This window comes from Pinus tabuliformis, chromosome 8 (assembly GCF_031772625.1).
Source record: "Pinus tabuliformis cultivar Carrire ecotype Pingquan chromosome 8, CPIR1, whole genome shotgun sequence".
Taxonomy (NCBI): Eukaryota; Viridiplantae; Streptophyta; class Pinopsida; order Pinales; family Pinaceae; genus Pinus; species Pinus tabuliformis.
In genome coordinates this window covers 754,396,034-754,415,126 of record NC_142294.1, presented here as the reverse complement: position 1 = coordinate 754,415,126, position 19,093 = coordinate 754,396,034, and the positions used below count along the sequence as shown (strand labels likewise).

The 19,093-nt window shown below is 38.6% G+C and overlaps 1 protein-coding gene across 1 annotated transcript in view; it reads right to left on the bottom strand.

Annotated features, from left to right (window-relative positions):
- Window positions 1-18,572, bottom strand: part of LOC149237778 (excitatory amino acid transporter) — an 86,414-nt gene extending 67,842 nt beyond the window's left edge. Inside the window, exons 1-2 of the mRNA XM_089372795.1 lie at window positions 18,359-18,572; window positions 18,108-18,245 (exon numbers count right to left, since the gene is read on the bottom strand). Of these exons, the coding sequence (XP_089228921.1) occupies window positions 18,108-18,245; window positions 18,359-18,449 (229 nt within the window). The 5' untranslated portion in view covers window positions 18,450-18,572. The remainder of the gene's footprint in view (window positions 1-18,107; window positions 18,246-18,358) is intronic.
- Between the last annotated feature and the right edge of the window lie 521 nt (window positions 18,573-19,093).

Genomic DNA, 19,093 nt, shown 5'->3' with positions numbered 1-19,093 from the left:
AAAGCTACATAGTTATACGGATGCTAACTAGGAAGGCAACATTATTGATAGAGAAAGCACTTCAAGATGATGTTTCAGTTTGGGATTCGCCATAATCTCTTGGATGAGCAGGAAACAAAAATCAGTTGCTCTCAGTTCTGTTGCTGCTAGCTTAGCTACTTGTGAAGTTGTTTGGTTAAGAAAACTCTTTGGAGAGTTATTTGAGCAAGTCTTGGATACTACAATGATATTTTGTGATAATATAAGTGGGATCCGATTGTCTGAGAATCTCGTATTTCATGACAGATCCAGGCACATTGAAATCAAACTGAAATGAGCGGTGAGACTCCACCATATTCAGATTGATGAGTAGATTGTTGATATACTTCCTAAAGCACTGGCGAAGAAGAAATTTCTAGTCTTCAGAGATATGCTTGAATTAAGAAATATTCCCCTTCTGGGTCTGGGACCTAGTTATTCAAGAATACTGAGATGTGTGCTCTTCCCCCTTGGTTGAGCTCCCAGGGACGAGGACTTGAGCTAGTGAGATCCTAGGGATGAGGGACCTCCAACTAGGAGTATGCCCCAATCATGCATCTTGTTTTCCCACCCATCTGGCCAATGGGTGTTGGCTACTTGAGATCGGATGGTGATCCTTACCAATCATGGTAAGTTGTATCTCACTCAAGTTCGAAGATGTTGGTGTTCTTGAACAGCATGGATTCTTAGCCTTGAGCTGAGCTATTATGGATTCTTAGCCTTGAGCTGAGCTATTATGGATTCTTAGCCTATGTGCTGAGCTATTATGGATTCTTAGACTCATTGGTTGAGCAGCGGTTTCTTAGTCTTCATGACTGAACAATATTCATTCCGAGTGGTAGCATGAGTCTCCCCGATGATATTTATTCCATGTTGTAGCATGTGGCTCCCTGATGCCAGGTGGAAGCATCTGGCTCCTCGATGATATTTAGGCTGGATTGGAGCTTGAGACTCTCCAGTAATGGTTTCTTAGCCTTTATTTGGTTGAGCTTGGATTCAAGGTGGTAGTTGAGCCTCCCCTGCCATGAGTATTCTTCTTTAGATTCAAGAATGTTCAACATGAGCCATGATGATTTGACAAGTACAGCAGTTTTGACACTTTTGATGGAAATTCCTCCCTAGTTGAGAGGGAGTGTTGAATTTTGTGCAACTAAGGGAGAAATTTCCTTTCTAAGAGTTAACCCCTTTCACCCTTGAAGCAAATTATTTTCAAGTGGCTCCACAAGTGCTAGGCTGGCTCTTCTAGATGGTCAATTCGACTTGCCTAGAAACTTACATGATGGCTAGTTGGCTTGCCTTGAAAAACTCTCATTCAGATCACATGATGGTTATATAAAGAGGTTAATCTACTTTCCTTGATATGTAATTCGATCATGCATACATTGCTCATTTGCTCTCCTACGCGAAGGTATTCAAAGAGATGTTTAAGGGTCAGATCAAGTGAAGAAATTTTTCTCATATTTTTTATTGAAGGCTGTGATTTGGTTGTTCATTATTCTGTGATTTGAGCTCATTGATTCATCTGAGATTATAACTGCTCCAAGCCTGTAACTAGGCCAAGATTTACTTCAGATCTGCTTCCACCGATCCACATCTGATACATTTCAGATCTGCCTCACACAGATCTAGATCCAAGCCACCTCAGGATGCCTGCACTGATTTAGATCTGATCCATTTTTGAATTGTGATTTGGTCCAAGCTTATGCCTTAACAGAGTTGTATTTTATCTAAGTTTTGGCCTCAGAAGGAAAGAAAATATGAGATTTGTCTCTATGGTATGGTGAGAGGATCAACCTCCTGTTTCAAATCTAGCTAGAAGACATTGTGAAGAAGACCTTAAAACTTGTGGAAGTTATCTTGATTGATCTCTTATAGTTAGCAGATCTATTGCATATTAGCAGATCTCTTATCATCATTTGCAGATCTCTGATTATGAGTGGTAGATCTCTTATCATCACAAATCTAGTAGAGATTTCTATCTCGCATTTCTAGAGATTTCTTTCTTGCATTATTGTTTGGCAAATTTCATATTATTGGAAAGATCTCTATCTTGTATTATCATTGGTGGCAGATCTCCCTTGTATCAATTTTTGCATTTATGATCAGATCTCGCACTTTAGAAGATTTGTTCTAATATGAAAAGGGGTAATGTTGTTGAACATTTGAAGACGATCTAATAGAAGAGCATTTTAAAAGGGTTTTCCCCCATAGTGGGGTTTTTCCCTGATCTTGGACCAAATCCTATGTCTTGGTGTTCATTGACAGTCTTTTATGGTTTATGATCTCAGAAATTAAATTTTTAAATCTGCAAAATTTAACACTTCTTTGCTCACATTGTTGGTCTTTCAAAAACTTCCTTGTTTTCCTTTGTCATATTTGCAACATTGATTGGATTATCACAAGCATCGTTTTTTTTCAAAGTTCCCTTCAATTGCAACCACATATTAAACGTGAATGGCATTGCTATAAGAAAGGATGTCTCCTTTGAGAAGACTATTGTGCTCCCTAAGAATTGGATCACTTATTTCATCTTCATTACTAATACAGTTACCCTCAGCACAACTATCACTAGGAATATTTTCTGTCTTGTCAAGAACAATATGAAATAATTTTAAATTTTTATTTTGAATGATAATGACATGCTCTTGTTGCATAGCTTCAGAAACTACTGACCCACTAGATATAGTTTCACCATTAGGATTTTCCTCATCCTGAGATGTTGCAATCCTTTTGTTCAACTCTTTCAATTTTGCAAGAGCTTTTGCCTTCTTCTCTTTTGTTCTCTCTTCTTCTTCTTTTTGTAGTTGCTTTGCACGTTGTGTCTCAATTTCCTTTATCCTTGCACACTTGGTCTCATAATCCACATCTCCTTTAGTATCCAGCCCCATGTTGGACGATTATCATTGTGCTTAAGTAAATGAACATTATCCCTAACCTTAAGAGTTTTATATGGGGCATTAATTGACCCTGCTAGTTGATCAAGTGCTCTGGGTGATGATCTCATGACTCATAAGTGCCTGTGCCCTTGGAGTTAACAGAGATGTTGTCCTTACTTGAACAGGTTTTTCATTAAAGAGAACACTAGATATTTTGTTTTGAACAAAGGGATAAGATTACCCTCTATAACCAATAGACATTGGAGGCATGCCCTGAAAGTTGCCAAATGGTGTAGTGACCATTGTATTATGTTGAGTAGTTTGCCCAAAGGTGCTCTACCCAAAAATTGGCATTGATACACTGCCACTAGAACCAGCAGATTTAAGAGATTAATCTCTTGTATCCCTTTTTGGATGATATAGCCAATCAAAACTGTAAGGTGAAGTCTTTGAGTTGCCCATAGATTCTAGAGATTGAGGTTTTTCATTCCTCTTAGGAGGATACACACATGACCAACCAAGTAGGTGTGCCTTAATCCATGCTTCAATATGTTCTCCCTTTTCTATGTTGTCCTTGGCACGATATTCACACTTTTGCAAAAACTCAGTGCTCTCTAAGGGGGGAATTAATGCTTGCTGCCACATTTTTTCATAACTCTCCAAGCTAGCAAGAAAGCTAGCTCTGATACCACTGGAATATCCCAAGAAGATTTTTAGCCCTTAGGGTTCTATTTTAACTAGGGTGTTCAGTAAATCAAAAGGATTATACAACAGAAGTGCACATTCACAAATTCTGCAAACAATAGGTATCACTGAATAGTATAAAAGAATTCCAACAGTAATATGATTCTTCAGCAAAACCATAGCAATTTAGGGTTGACTGCCCAAAGAACAATAAATTGATTCCACTAAAAACCACCAGTATAATTATGAGTGCTATTTCAAAATTCAGTAAACAAATATTATCACTAAAACTAGCTCAATTTTGTGGCTACTGGACTAAATGTCTAACTACTGCATATTTGTTCAATTACCCTTTCTCTGAGTTTCCACATGTGATGGAGCAACCTCTTGTGTTGGTTCTATTAGACTAGACTGCCTTGTTGTGACAAATGTTCCCTTTTTATTGTTGTGAGTACTTATTAGGGTATTGCAGGGGTATGCCCTTGCTCAGACGTAAAGATCTCTTGTAATTTGTTGCTAGGAGTTCTTAATGAGGCCTTAACAAACTACTGCTCTTAGCACAGAGGTCACTGCTACACTTGCTTCAATCCACGAACACCATTCATGTAACCTTCTCCTGCAGTATCTCAAATCAAATGTGGTCACAGTGAATGAGTCGTTGCCTGTATTAGATGCTTACACAACCTCATTTTGATCAGAGAAATCTTAGAGGGTCCTCGCTACTCATAACTAACCTCAGAACCACCGGCGAGTAGGCTTCTAGGTTATGTTAGGTCCTTGCTTGCATCAAAAGGAACTCGCTACCTTGACCAACACTTCAGCAACCATCAAATTCCACAAAGATATCCCTCACTGCGTGTAGAAGAGTCTTCGGTAGCCACAAGAGAAGAGTTGGCCTTTGTTGCTCTTTGATCAATGAATTATCATAAAGAGACCACATCCTTATGGCCACCCAAACCAGAGTTGCTTCAAATCCTTTTTCCTTGCAATCCAAAACAAATTCGAGCACCTCCTAAGAGAACATGTTGTGCCAAAACAAAGAAAGAAGTGACTAGCTAAGATCACCTCCATCGAAACTAGACAATGGTTTAGCTAGGGTGGGATTACCTCCATTGAAACTGAAGGAGATCAAATAAACATATATAAAAATATCAGAGACATAGAAAAACCAGAGATGGCGGAAAAGGCCCCAGCCTTACTGTATTCCTCTCATAATGCAATGCAATGTACAAATAATGATAATAGTACAAATAAATACATGAGGAAGTTTGTCTCAAGATAGTACGTCTATCTTGGACACTATGGTTGAGCAAATATCTCAACCAAACACTAATCTAGGAGCCTAACTAGTTGGAGAGAATCTCTCAACCAACTAAGCCTAAACTGACTCCTAACCATGAGGAACAAACTCAATCTAGAAAGGTAGGATTAAATCCAACTTTCTTGATTTTAATTAATTTAATTGTTTTGGACTTATAATTGTTTTCATCACATGAGAGTGAGGCTAACATTCCCCCCCTCAATGATAAGTCCAAAATAAGAACCAGGAACCATCTTCCAAGTTCTCATGCTGAAACTGTTGATCCTCAAAAACGCTGCCTGAAAAACCGCCAAAGCTGGATGCTGAAAAAACTCCAATCAGAAGAGAACATGAGTCAGCTGCAAGTCTGAGTCATCTCTAAAATTTTGCTTGACAACTCCATCACGTGCCAAGCTGCAAAAGGATCCATCTGTCCTTTGCTTGCAATCAGCATCCTTTGTCCACTGACAAAATATTGAGAACGCCCACTGGCTACTTTGATGTTGACCGCCCACTGGCTGCTTTGATGTTGATGAACGCCCACTGGCTAATTTGACGATGCCCACTGGCTGATTTGTTGATGATGCCCACTGGCTGATTTGAAGATGCCCACTGGCTGCTTTTGATGATGTTGTCGAGACTTTCAATCTGAAAACCACCCTTAATTCCCCCTTTTATTAGCTAAAAGGAGAGACAATCATCTGCATTTGATTTATGAATTCTAAACTCCCCCCCTTCAGGTGTAGGAGAGTTTCACCATCTTCATTTTACTGTAGAATTGGTCTTTATGTGAGACTGAATCCTTCGGTAACACATAGACAATTGTTTGACTATAGATGACCACTTCCAAGGATCAATCCATGCATAATTGATCTTCACTTTGGGTGGTTGATTTCGCTTGCAGCGTCTTTCGGATGAATGATTTTTCTTGCCACAATGGTGACAAGGATGGAGGTCAAAGCATTTGGTTTCCATATGGCCATTTCGCTTACAATGTTTACACTTAACCATATTCTGATCACTATTTAGAAAACCAACACTTACAAACTGAACTGGCTTTGAGAAATCTGGAACAAACAAAGTGTTTTCTTTGTTGTATCCTAGGCCATGTCAATCTTTGTTGAAGGAGATTTCTTCCCAAGGTCTGATCATCTTCTTGGAAAGACTATCCTGTTGTTGTTCTTCATACTTGTTGTTGCTGCTAACTTCTATCCTTGATTTATTAAATCTGTTGTATCACATTGCGCATCAATCATTAACGATTCATTGGTTTGACATGCTGTATCAAACTGATCAATTTGGTCTTTAGTACTACTTGTTGCACCATTAAGTAGTACAACTAGTTGGATGAGATCACTTGTGTCACAACTTAGATCAACCTATTTGATTAGTTCATCTGTGTCGCAACTTATATCAACTTGCTTGATTAGATCATCTATGTTGCAACCTTCATCAATATGCTGAATAATATCGCTTGTATCACAACTTTCATTTGTTGTTGTGATGAGGTCTTCTGTGTCACAACTTGCATCTGTCTTCTCTGCACATTGTGCATATAGTAAATCTTGCTTTTCACTTAACTTAATTTGAAGTGCATGAATTAGTTTTTCTTTCACTTCGAGCTCAATTTGAAAGTCTTTCGCTGCTTCTAATGTACTGGTCATTTGATTGATTAAGGTTTGATTTTGCTTCAACTTCCATTCCAGTATTTCAATTTTGTTCTGTAACTCATGATTGCAATCTTGCAAATCTTTAATCTCCAGTTCTGCACTTTGAAGACGTTTTCCTCCTTTACCCATTATGACTTTTGACACACTCACTTGTACTGGCTCGCTTGCTTGCTTGATTTTTCTTGATGCTTGCTTGTAACACTTGCGGGATTTGAAGATCTCGCTCGCTTGAATTCTTGAACTTGTGTGCCTGATTTAGTTTATCAATGGAATGGTTGAACTCACGCTCGCTTGAATTTTGTACTAGGATGAGGGTGTCGGATACCACCGAAAATGCACCCAATGTTTACAATGACAAGTTCAAATGATATTGACTCACTTGAAGAGAATTGACTCACTTAATTGACTTAGTTGAGGAGAATTCACTCACTTTACCTCCTATAAATTCACAATTTGGGTGTCGGTTTCGACCGAGAATGCACCCTTACAATTCAACTCAATTTTATTTGAATTTGTTTACAAGTTAACTTACAAATTATGATTTTGCAAGTTACACAATGACCAATTGTCATTGAATGTTGATGTAGTCTTTTGAAATGCATGAGTTTGTAGTTGCATTAACTTGATTTCCTTGCGTGAATTTGCTTGTTGATGTAGAATGTTGATGTTTCCAACTTTGATTATGTGTTGTAGTTGCGCAAATGCATGTGATTGTTTGTGCTTGATTGAATGCTCGTTGCAACTTCTTAATTTCAGGTGCTTTGATTAATGTGCTTGTTTCATTCACTTGCTTTAGACTCCTTGTGTGTGTTATATAAGATAATTGTAGTGTCCAAACTACAAAAAATAAGCAACATCAAGAATCATGCACTACACAAGGTGTTCCTAAGATCCCCTTATTCTATTTCGGGCGGATCTAGGACACTTCAAAACCACAAAAATTATGTCTTTATTAAGTATTTGAGTACATCAACCTTTCATCTTTACAACATCTTCATTGAAACTTCTCAAGCACAAAGTTTGAGAACTCCTTGGAGGTAAATTGTCTTCAAAAGACTGGATGTTCACTAACTCAATCTCTCTCAAAGTAAAATATTACTTTGGATTACAAAAATGACTTTCTCTCAAACAAATTCACTTATCGCTCCAAATACAAAACACTTATCACTCCAAATACAAAATAATTTCACCTTATCACTCCAGAAAATCACACCTTATCTCTCCAAAATAAAAATAAAAAATTACAAAAAAAAATTACCAACATTTCTCATCTCAAAAAACTCCTCTCTCCAATAATAAAATTTTCCTTTCAATATTTTTTAGACTCCCAAAAAAATATCATGAAATCACTTCAACAATAATCTTAACCGCTTTAGTTTGAAGGAAATAATTACCTCTATTTCTCTTTTGAGGAAGTGTATAGTTAAGGCCGAGGCTAGGGAAATCATACATAGATCACTTGCTGAATCCTGGTCCAGTCTGATTGTAGATAAAAACGATAGCAACTTTTGTTTCAAGTGCTCCAACCCTTGAGCTTTCTGTGGTTCTATTCTCTAGCTTATTGCACTAAAAACACAATTTCTCTCAACTATGTCCCTGCAATCCTTCCAAGAGGTATCAAATTATTTCAAGATTCTATCGGTTTTGTTAAACTGGAATAGTCACCAGTGGATCATTGCGAATAATTAACTCATTTGGAACTGCAAGACTAACTTGGAATTTATGCGCATATCCTCACTCGGTATTCCCTTTTCCAGGAAAATCAAAAAAATTCCTTATTACGCATGTCACTTCCACAATTTGCTCTTCAACTCACAAGAACAACCGATCTAATCGACTCTAGAGTTCCACACACAGATTTAAAGCATTAGTTTCATCTGGGACAACTGCGTATCTCTCTGATGGTGATAGAACTATTGTTTTAGAAGTTTGAATTTTCCTCTATGAGTAAAGGCATATTTCTTATTACATGCCCAACCGTTTGCCCATCTACATCTAAATCCATTGTATGTCACCAGCCATCAGACATCTGAGTTATGTGAGCATTCCTTAGGCCCTCGACATGAAATGGACCAAGATGATCTTCATTATCACGATGACCCAGTTGTCCATACTTACGCATATCACTTCCACAATTTGCTCTTCGACTCACAGGAACAACCGATCTAATCGACTCTAGAGCTCCACACACCGATTTAAAGCATTAGTTTCATCTAGGACAACTGCATATCTCTCTGATGGTGATAGAACTATTGTTTTAGAAGTTTGAATTTTCCTCTATGAGTAAAGGCATATTTTTATTACATGCCCAATCGTTTGCCCATCTACATCTAAATCCATTGTATGTCACCAGCCGTCGGACATCTGAGTTATGTGAGCATTCCTTAGGCCCTCGACATGAAATGGACCAAGATGATCTTCATTATCATGATGACCCAGTTGTCCATACTTACTCCAGCCATATGTGTACAAACTACCAAAAATGAGATTGCAACAGAAATGAACTCCACCGATAACTCGGGCCCTCCAATACGAAGTGCTTTCAAAACTGGATCGTAACTTTACCACACTGGTTTCACGCTAGTTGCAAGCAGGCTCACTTCTGGCATGTTCCACAACCAACAACACAAATTTATAAACACCACTCAGGAAGAAGTGCAAATATGCCACACGGTTCCTGTTGACACATTGGGTGAATTTATGTAAATAGTTAAATTAGGAATGTGAACAGTCATCAGAAGATGAACTGAGCAGTCACACCCTTTTGTATATAACAATAGCATACCTAATGAAATAAATGGAATCAGTTTTACTGCCTATTGGAGTTACTGCCTGGCCTGACATGGTATCAGAGCCAGTTCTCAAAATAGTTGTAACTCCCTTCATTTTTGCTACTGTGGGTTGTACGCTGGTCTGAGCACTGTCCTCTGTCGTTCTGACCTGAGCTCTGTCCTCAACGCCTGTCCTCTGCGTTGTGTTTCATTGCCTCAACGCCTCTGTCCTTTGTCCTGTCTGACTGTTCAGTTCTCTGACTGTTCATAAACGTTTCAAAAAGGGCGTTATTGCACCTGCGCCTCCATTGCATGAACTGCAAACCTGACAGAAACAGCATTCACCTGATTATTATGTCTTGTCTGTGCGGATCCCCAGCATCTCCCGCTTGCTGTAGGTTCTATCAAACAGAACCAGGGACTCCCACCTCACTTTCACGCGGAAGTATGTCCAGCTCTTACGGACCCTGGTGACCGTTTCTGCCATGGACAGGGGCTTTGCCAGGGAGTTGTGGTCTACGAGCCCTTTCTTTGTCTTCTGAATCTGGCGCACCGTCAACACACATAATTCACGCTCCTGTATTCGTAGAGGGACAGAAGTGGGATGGTTAATGTTGTCTCTGTCTGCGGAATGCATGCACCGTGAAGTTATATTAAATGCCTTCGTATTAACATTGTTGTTCATCGATGAAACTCTGGATTGAATTTTTTTAAGGCAATGTGATGAATGGAGCATGTGAATGGTGTGGTTTGGTGTATGCGTTGAAGCCAATCGAATATTTGCTCGTGACTGCGGCTGTTGTGGACCCTTTCTTGAGCTGGTGCGGTGAGCGTGGACACTTCTCTGGCGAACCGAGACCTCGTTCTATTCCAAAGATCTTGTGAGGTTCTGCACACATTTCGAATTTATTCTTTTCCTTTTGTCGTTGCTCGAGGTCTGAATAATAGAGTAATATTAAAAATTGTTTGAATGGGATGCATTACTCCACGATTAAATTGAAGGTCGTGGCTGTGTGTTGAACGTTTTGGAGGATTGAACGTTGTATCGGAGCACGAAACGAAGATGCCTATCAACGGAAACACAAATAACTGGTCAAGGGTTTGATCCGTGTGCGTGCTCTCTGCCCATTCAATTTCTCCAGAGTGAATTAAGGGTTGCAGAAAGCTTGGATTTTTGCTTAAAGATTTGTTCGCGTTGCAAAATTTGCTCAAATCCATAGGAAGCTTCAAAGTTGAACACTACACTAATTTTGAGACACGGTGAACGCTACCTGAAGCGGAATTCTATTCACATTATATGAATAGCGTTTGGATGGTCTTAATGCACTTTGTATATAATGTTTGGTGAAGATCTTTAGCGCAGCGGAATTCTATTCACATTATATGAATAGTGTTTGGATGGTTTTAATACACTTTGTATATAGTGTTTGTTGTGGTTGCTGGGATATATATATATACCACGCTGTTAGGCTACCATAGTGTTGTTTTTTATAAAGCTGTTTTCAAAAGTGACTAACATAGTTGAGGCCAGAATACATTTTGATATCAGAATCAATTTTCTTTTAGCAGCAGAAGTATTTTTACAGCTCTTGGATTTTACAATGCATTCAATCATATCTATGGTGGGAATAGTTCTCACTGGCAAGGAGAACTATCCTGAATGGTCCCGGATGATAAAACACACCCTCATTTTCAATGAGTTATGGAAAGGAGTGTGTGTCGGAGAAGGAGACAATGACCCAATACAACCTACCTCAAACAAAGAGCTCGTCATTTGGGAAAACAAGAACAACAAGGCTTATGCATTAATCGCAGCATCTGTAAATGAAGAGGTGAGTCGCCATATTTCGTCATATTCAACTGCCTTTGAAGCTTTACAAAAGCTGAAAGAACTCTATGACTCACATTCTGCACTTGAAGTCGTTCAACTCATGATTAAACTCTTCACTCTTGAACTGCAAAATAATGATCCTCTTGCTCTTGCATCTGAAGTAAAGTCTATAATGCATGATATCAAATCCACTAAGGTTGAATTGGATATTCTTCTTATTGCTTTTCTCAAGGCACTTTATCCTACTTACTCCAATTATCTTGAGTCATTGCAAGCAAATGGAAATCTTAAAGATATAACCTTTGACTCTCTTGTGAAAAAGTTTGCTGAAAGAGAGAAAGCTTTCGGAAAGAAGACAGCCCCTGAATCTTCTGAAGAGACTGCGTGCCTTGCTCATAAAGAAAAGCATCTTGCTCAAGATTCTACAAGAGGAAGAGGTGGACGAAGAGGAAGAGGAAGATATTTCAGAGGCAGGGGGGGCAGACATTCTCAAGGAGAAAAGGCAGATTTACACTGTATTCGCTGCAAAAGAAATGGATCACATGATGCCTCTACATGCAAGCTACCATGGGACAAAATTGAGGAGAAAAGAAACCAACAGAAAGGTAAAACTGATGATACAGACAAAGGTAAAGCACCTGAATCTGCTCACTATGTTGAGGCACAATGTAACATTGGAGTAAATGAAGATTTGTTTAATGCTTCACTTGATTCATGGAAAAATGATTGGTTGCTTGATTCAGGAGCAACTTGTCACATGACTCATAGAAAAGATTTTTTTGAAGATTTCACTGACAATGTTGATGGAGCAATATACTTTGCATATCAATCAAAAATCAAGCCATCAGGGCTTGGCACAATCAGGCTTAAACTGCCTGGTCTTCCAGACTTTCTTCTGGATCATGTTCTATATCTCCCACAGCTCAAGAGAAACTTGTTGTCCTTGGTCCACATCCGCCAGCAAGGTCACTCCATTCATATGTTTGATGGCAAGCTTGAGGTAAGAAAAGCATCTGGCCACTCACTTGTCATGAGGGGAATAGAAGAAGAAAGGCTTCTCAAACTGCAAGGAACCTCTGCTCATGCACAACATTTCTCATATATTTCTCATCATGAAGAAGGTACACTTCCATCAAGTTTATTATGGCATGCTAGATTTGGACATTTAAACTATGACGGTCTCCGCTTATTGAAGAAAAATGGTATTGCTGGTTTGCCTACAATTCCTAGGAAACATAAGCAATGTGATGCTTGCATTCTAGGAAATCATAGCAAACAGTCTTTTCATAATTCACATTCAAGAGCACATAGGAAGCTTGAACTCATTCATTCAGATTTATGTGGTCCAATGCATGTTCCTTCTGCAAATGGAAATAAATATATCATGACATTTATTGATGACTACACCAGAATGTGTTGGGTTTATTTATTGAAGAACAAATCTGATGTTTTTCAAACATTCAAGAATTTTCATAAATGGATTGAAAATGATGCACAATCTCATATTGGGTCTATTCGCACTGATAATGGAAAAGAATATACATCAAATGAATTTGAAAACTATCTTCGCCAACATGGGATCAAACATCAAACAACTGTGCCTTATAATCCCAACAGAATGGTGTAGCTGAAAGAATGAATAGAACAATCTTGAATATGGTACAATCCATGCTTTTCTTCAAAAATGTAAAGATAATGTTTTGGGCTGATGCTATAAAGAATAGATGTCCATCTAATGTTATAAGAAACAAGACTCCTTATGAATTGTGGTATGGATATGTTCCTTCGGTAAAACATCTCAGGGTCTTTGGTTCCACCTATTATGCTTTGATACCAAAGGTACATAGAAACAAACTTGGTGCTAGAATTCGTAAGTGTATCTTCCTGGGGTATTCAAACACCTCCAAAACATACCGCCTCTATGATGAAGTAAAAAAAAGCTTGTTGTATCTAGAGAGTAATTTTTCTTGAATCATCCAAATCTGACAATGTTGTTGAGCGGCAACTTAATCGCTTGGATAGATTCGCAAAAACAAAATCATTTCAAGAATTTGATAATCAGATTCCACATCTTGAAGGGGGGATTCCTATACTAGATCAACATGTGGAATCTTCTTCTGAAGAACACTCTCCCCCGCATGAAACTCCAACAACGGATGATGCTTTAAGTGATGTAATTGATAGAATTGGGAGACTCAATCTTGATTCAGTCCCAACTCAATCAACAGAGCAGCCTGGACCATCTCAGAAAGGTCCCCCAAAGTGGCTGACGAAGACACTTGAAAGTGTTCATCCTGATAAAATTGGAAAAACAGGAACCAGAAATTCAAACCGGCAAAATGGAGGTGATGTAGATGACTCTAATTCACCTGTTGACATGGATGTTTCTTATGATTGTGAATTGAACTTGTCTACAGATTTTGAACCAACTTCCTTTAAAGAAGCTGCTTCTCATGATGAATGGAAAGAAGCGATGCAAAAGGAGTATGATGCCCTCATAAAGAACGGCACTTGGAAGCTGGTTGATCCTCCATTTGGAACCAAACCAATTGGCTGCAAGTGGGTCTACAAGAACAAGTACAAAGCTGATGGCTCACTTGACAAACACAAAGCTAGGCTTGTGGCAAAAGGTTTTACACAGAAAGAAGGGGTCGATTATGAGGAGACTTTTGCCCCCACAGCAAAATGGGCCACCATCCGGACACTCTTTGCACTAGCAGCTCAGAACAGTTGGAAAGTCCATCAAATGGATGTAAAAACTGCTTTCTTGAATGGAGATCTAAAAGAGAATGTTTTTATGTCCCAGCCTGAAGGATTTGCTGTGAAAGGACATGAACATAAAGTATGAAAACTTATGAAGTCCTTGTATGGCCTCAAACAAGCACCGCGAGCCTAGTATGAAAAACTAACTGAGCATCTTCTAAAACTCAACTTCAATCATTTTGATCTTGATGATGCAACTTTATTTGTCAAGAAAGTTGGCAAAACAGTTGTATATCTTGTGGTTTATGTAGATGATCTTTTAATGACAGGGAACGATGAAAACTACATTGCATCCATAAAGAAGGAATTGGGGAAAAGTTTTGAAATGACTGATTTAGGCTATGTTCATTACTATCTTGGCATTGAAGTAACCCAACATCCAAAGTCCATATTTCTTTCTCAAAAGAAATACATTGGAGATTTGTTAAACAGATTTGGAATGACAAAGTGCAATCCTCTTACTACTCCAATGGAACAAAACTTAAAGCTCACATCTATTGAAGGAAAGGAATTTGAGGATGCAACAAAGTATAGACAGCTTGTAGGAAGTCTCAACTACCTTACTACTACCAGACCAGACATTTCATTTGCTGTTGGAATCCTCTCCAGGTTTATGCCAAAGCCTTGTGATGGACATTGGTCTGCTGCAAAAAGAGTTCTAAAGTACTTGAAGGGAACTCAAGACTTTGGAATCAAGTACACACAGGTGGATGACTTCAGTTTGATCGGATACTCTGATTCAGACTTCGATGGAGACAAAGAAACTGGGGTATCTACTTCAGGATATGCTATGAGTCTTGGATCAGGAGCTGTCTCCTGGAGATCACGCAAACAATCAATTCCAGCAGATTCCACAACAGAAGCAGAATACGTGGCAGCAGCTGAAGCAACAAAAGAAATTGTGTGGCTCAGGAAAATTCTTGAAGATTTGCAGGTAAAACAAGTACAATCAACTCCATTCATGATTGACAACACCTCTGCAATAAAGTTGGCCAAGAACCCAAAGTTCCATGATCAAACAAAGCACATCAATACTAAATATCATCTGATCCGATATCATGTTGAGGCCAAAACAATCCATCTCCGTCATTGTTCCACAAATGAGCAAATTGCAGACATCTTCACCAAAGCGCTTGGAAGAGAAAAGCTTGAAAGATTCAGAACGATGCTTGGACTCACCAACATCCCTTCAGATTAAGGGGGGAATGTTGACACCTAATCCTCACGATTGGGTGAATTTATGTAAATAGTTAAATTAGGAATGTGAACAGTCATCAGGAGATGAACTGAGCAGTCACACCCTTTTGTATATAACAATAGCATACCTAATGAAATAAATGGAATCAATTTTACTGCCTATTGGAGTTATTGCCTGGCCTGACAGTTCCACCTTCAACTGAGCTTCTATCAAACACACAGGCACAACTTTATGCAGACTTCACAACTCCACACAACACACAGTTCATTCACTGAACAGTTTTGACGTTAAAACATTGGTCTTTAATGTTGCTTCACGTTGTTGAGCCTCTTTAACGCATCTAAAAGTGATTCTTACAGTAGCAACTCTCTCCTCTATGCACCGCTCTTCAATCAGCCTCCACTACGCATGAGAGTCAGCTTGATATAGCGCAGCATCTATAGTATTTGTTCGCCAGTCCTGAGATAAACCCACGATGGTCACTTCTTCCAATCACGCAACTACTCATGAAATTGCCCAATGATGGCGGATCTCAACCAGTCCTCAAGCAATAAGAAAATAAATTGATCTGAACCTTGTTGGCTCCGATACCACATGAAGGAGATCAAATAAACATGTATAAAATATCAGAGACATAGAAAAACCAGAGATGGCAGAAAAGGCCTCAGCCTTACTGTATTCCTCTCATAATGCAATGCAATGTATAAATAATGATAATAGTACAAATAAATACATGAGGATGTTTGTCTCAAGATAGTACGTCTATCTTGGACACTATGGTTGAGCAAATATCTCAACCAAACACTAATCTAGAAGCCTAACTAGTTGGAGAGAATCTCTCAACCAACTAAGCCTAAACTGACTCCTAACCATGAGGAACAAACTCAATCTAGAAGGTAAGATTAAATCCAACTTTCTTGATTTTAATTAATTTAATTGTTTTGGACTTATAATTGTTTTCATCACATGAGAGTGAGGCTAACAAAAACTAATCAAGAAGGGGTCTTAAAACCCTCAAAGCCTCAGGCTCAAGAAAACAAAGACAATTTAATCCAATTTGATTCCAGCCCTCCTTTAAAAGTAGATTCTTCATGGGGGTTTCTCTTCCTTAATCTAATGTGAGGGGTTCATGTGCAACCCCAGATTTGGGCTTTTTGCCCCAGGTACCCCAAAATTTACCCAATGTTGCCCCAAAACATTGGATAATGGGTTTCCCCCTTTATCAAAGACTATGGCCTATGGAGTTGGATAGGCTACTTCATCCTCCCTTGGGTAATTAATCCATAGGGGGGCATTACATAGGTATGAAGATTAACATTGGAAAATCCTTTATTAATTTTACAGGAATTCTTGAAGAAGATAGTATTTACTTCTCTAATGTTTCCATCTAATCAAATTAAGTTAGAGAAAGAAGAATTATTTGGGTTTTGTTATAAAAAAAATGATTTCCTAAAAAAAGACTCGAACTAGCCGATTGCAAAGGTGGAAAAGACAGTTAATGTCTAGTGCCACTATTGTTAACAAGAGAAGGTAGACTTGTCCTAGTAAAATTTGTATTAGAGATAATCCTTATGTATTAGATGTCAATATCTTGGTTTCCAAAAGGAGGTCTAAAGGTTATAAGAAGAGCTTCGGCGTAAATCACATATAGAAAGACCTTTGTCGACACGTTTCGAACCAACAAGTGTGGTTCATCGTCAGGACAAGTTGAAGAAACAGAAGGATTAAAAGGTCTAAAGGTGGTGATTAAAAGAATTAGTTAATTTAGTTTCAAGCTTAAACGGTCCATGTGCAAAGAGAAGAGGAAGATCCCACTAGTAAATTGGAAAATAATAGCTTTTCTAATTGGGCATGGAGGGTTGGGGATCAAAAAATATCATCCACTTCTCTAGAGCTTTGGCCACTGAAAGTATATGGAGGCTCATAGAAGGTAAAAGGCTATGGTGTCAAATGGTTGAGCAAAAGTATATTAGAACATATGACGCGGTTCTTAACGGAAAGAGGGTTCTTTAATTTCGGGTGAGTCACTAAGCCTGATATGACTTTGATTTGGAGACAAGAATGGAAGCATGCAAGGGTGATATGATTTAGGAGGATGTTGTAATTTGAGAAGCATACATTGCTAAACTCCGAGGCAATCATATAAGGATTAAAGATGAAAAGGATAGTTTGATCTGGTGACTGGTCAAAGAATCCAACAAGTGATTATAAACCCAAGGCAAGACATAAGGTTTTAAGCTCTACGGGTGATTTTAGGGCTAATATGTGGTGGTGGAAGTGTGGAAGCTTAAATCCCTTCAATGTCTTGTATATTCATGTGGTTATTTCTCAATAACAAAGCACTTACATGGGAAATTCCACAAATAAGGAATAAAAATTGTCCTGGGATATGCACTCTCTGCGAGGAAAATGAAGTAACAAATCACCACCTTATTATGACATGCTCATATTTTATACAGCTTTGGAAGGAAATGTAGCGGTTAGAGAATTGAGGAAGGTTTAAGAGCCTGGTGTGAAAATGTGAATGTAAAGAGGTTCAAAGCTTTGTCTATGAAATTAGCTTGGAGCATTTGGCACAATAGGAATCCCTGGACCCATGCTTTTTTAGTAAGGGGTTCGACAGAATACTTAGTCCATCAGAAGATAGCGGGACCGTATAAATTTACCCGGAGGGTTTAGAGATAAAATATAATGAGTCAAACAAATGTACTCAGAGTGAAACTTCTCACGCATGTTTACTGCGACTCACTATTAATCTTCTAAAAGAATGTGTGCATTTATTAGTGTTTTGAAACAAAATGTCTTCTTATCGACATTTCGATGCAATAATAGTCAATCTTCTCTAGAATTTAAAGGTTCAGCGTCTCCAAATTGCTGAAAGATATCCGCTCTTAACAACAAGAAGAGATGCATATTCTCTGCCCTCGAATGCCCTGAGCCCATTATTGAAACGAGATCTGATGGGAGAGCGAAAAAACAAGGGGCAGAGAGCCTACCGGAAAACCTTCGCCGATTGGCTGCTTTGGCCTGTGCGAGCTTCTTGTCGAGATCTTCCTGCAGCTTTTCTTCCCATTGAATGAGCTTGTTCGTGAAAAGAGCCCCCAGCCCCATGCCTATCACATGCTCCCAAGGGTCTGCACAAGCAGGAGCACTTCTTAACCCTATCAGTAAACCCTAAACCCCAATCCTGCGAAACTACAATCAAATGGAATGAAATAAAATCCAGGCTCATAAATATTATACTGACGCCTCATCAAAGGGAGCTTGCGCATTCCATTGGAGAGCAACTGAGTGGACAAGCCCAGGGCCATCCCCGCCAACGTAACGCCGGTCACCATTTCGAATCCGGTTAACAATAGCCCTCCGTGTTTAGCAAGGTAGATCTCCTCTTGCTGTCTTTTCTTTTTGTTCGTCGAGATTATTTGGTCAAGGGCGACCTTTAAAACCAGTGGGTGTAATAAGTTTTTAGTGACAGCTCACAACTATAAGGGTTAAAAGGTCGGATAGGGACCTACATTTCTAGCTTTATCATAATAAATTAGCCTATCTTTTTCCAAGTTTTAAAATCCAAATAGAAAGACAAACGAATCATACTCTTCGCAATCTATTTTTTAAGTGGGCAATGCCAACAAAAATATAAGATCAATCGTTGTGATATAGTATAGTCATTGCCTCTACCATTAATTAATTGATTATTTTTGCACAAAGTTTTATGCAAAGTGAAAGTTCTGCGCACATGCTTTATTTTTGAAGTACATTTCTTCCAAACAACCATTTTCGCACACTCACAACTGCCTTCGCATAGCTATTTTCGTGCTCAATAACACCCTTTGGTTAGTTATTGACATTCAAAGTTGTTATTAATTGATGTGGATCCCAAATGTCGTGGGGAGAAATCATTTCTTGTGAAATGTGTCCCTAAATGATAGTTAAAAAAGAGATTTCTATATTTATTATTTTAATAAACCTTGCACAAATCTTT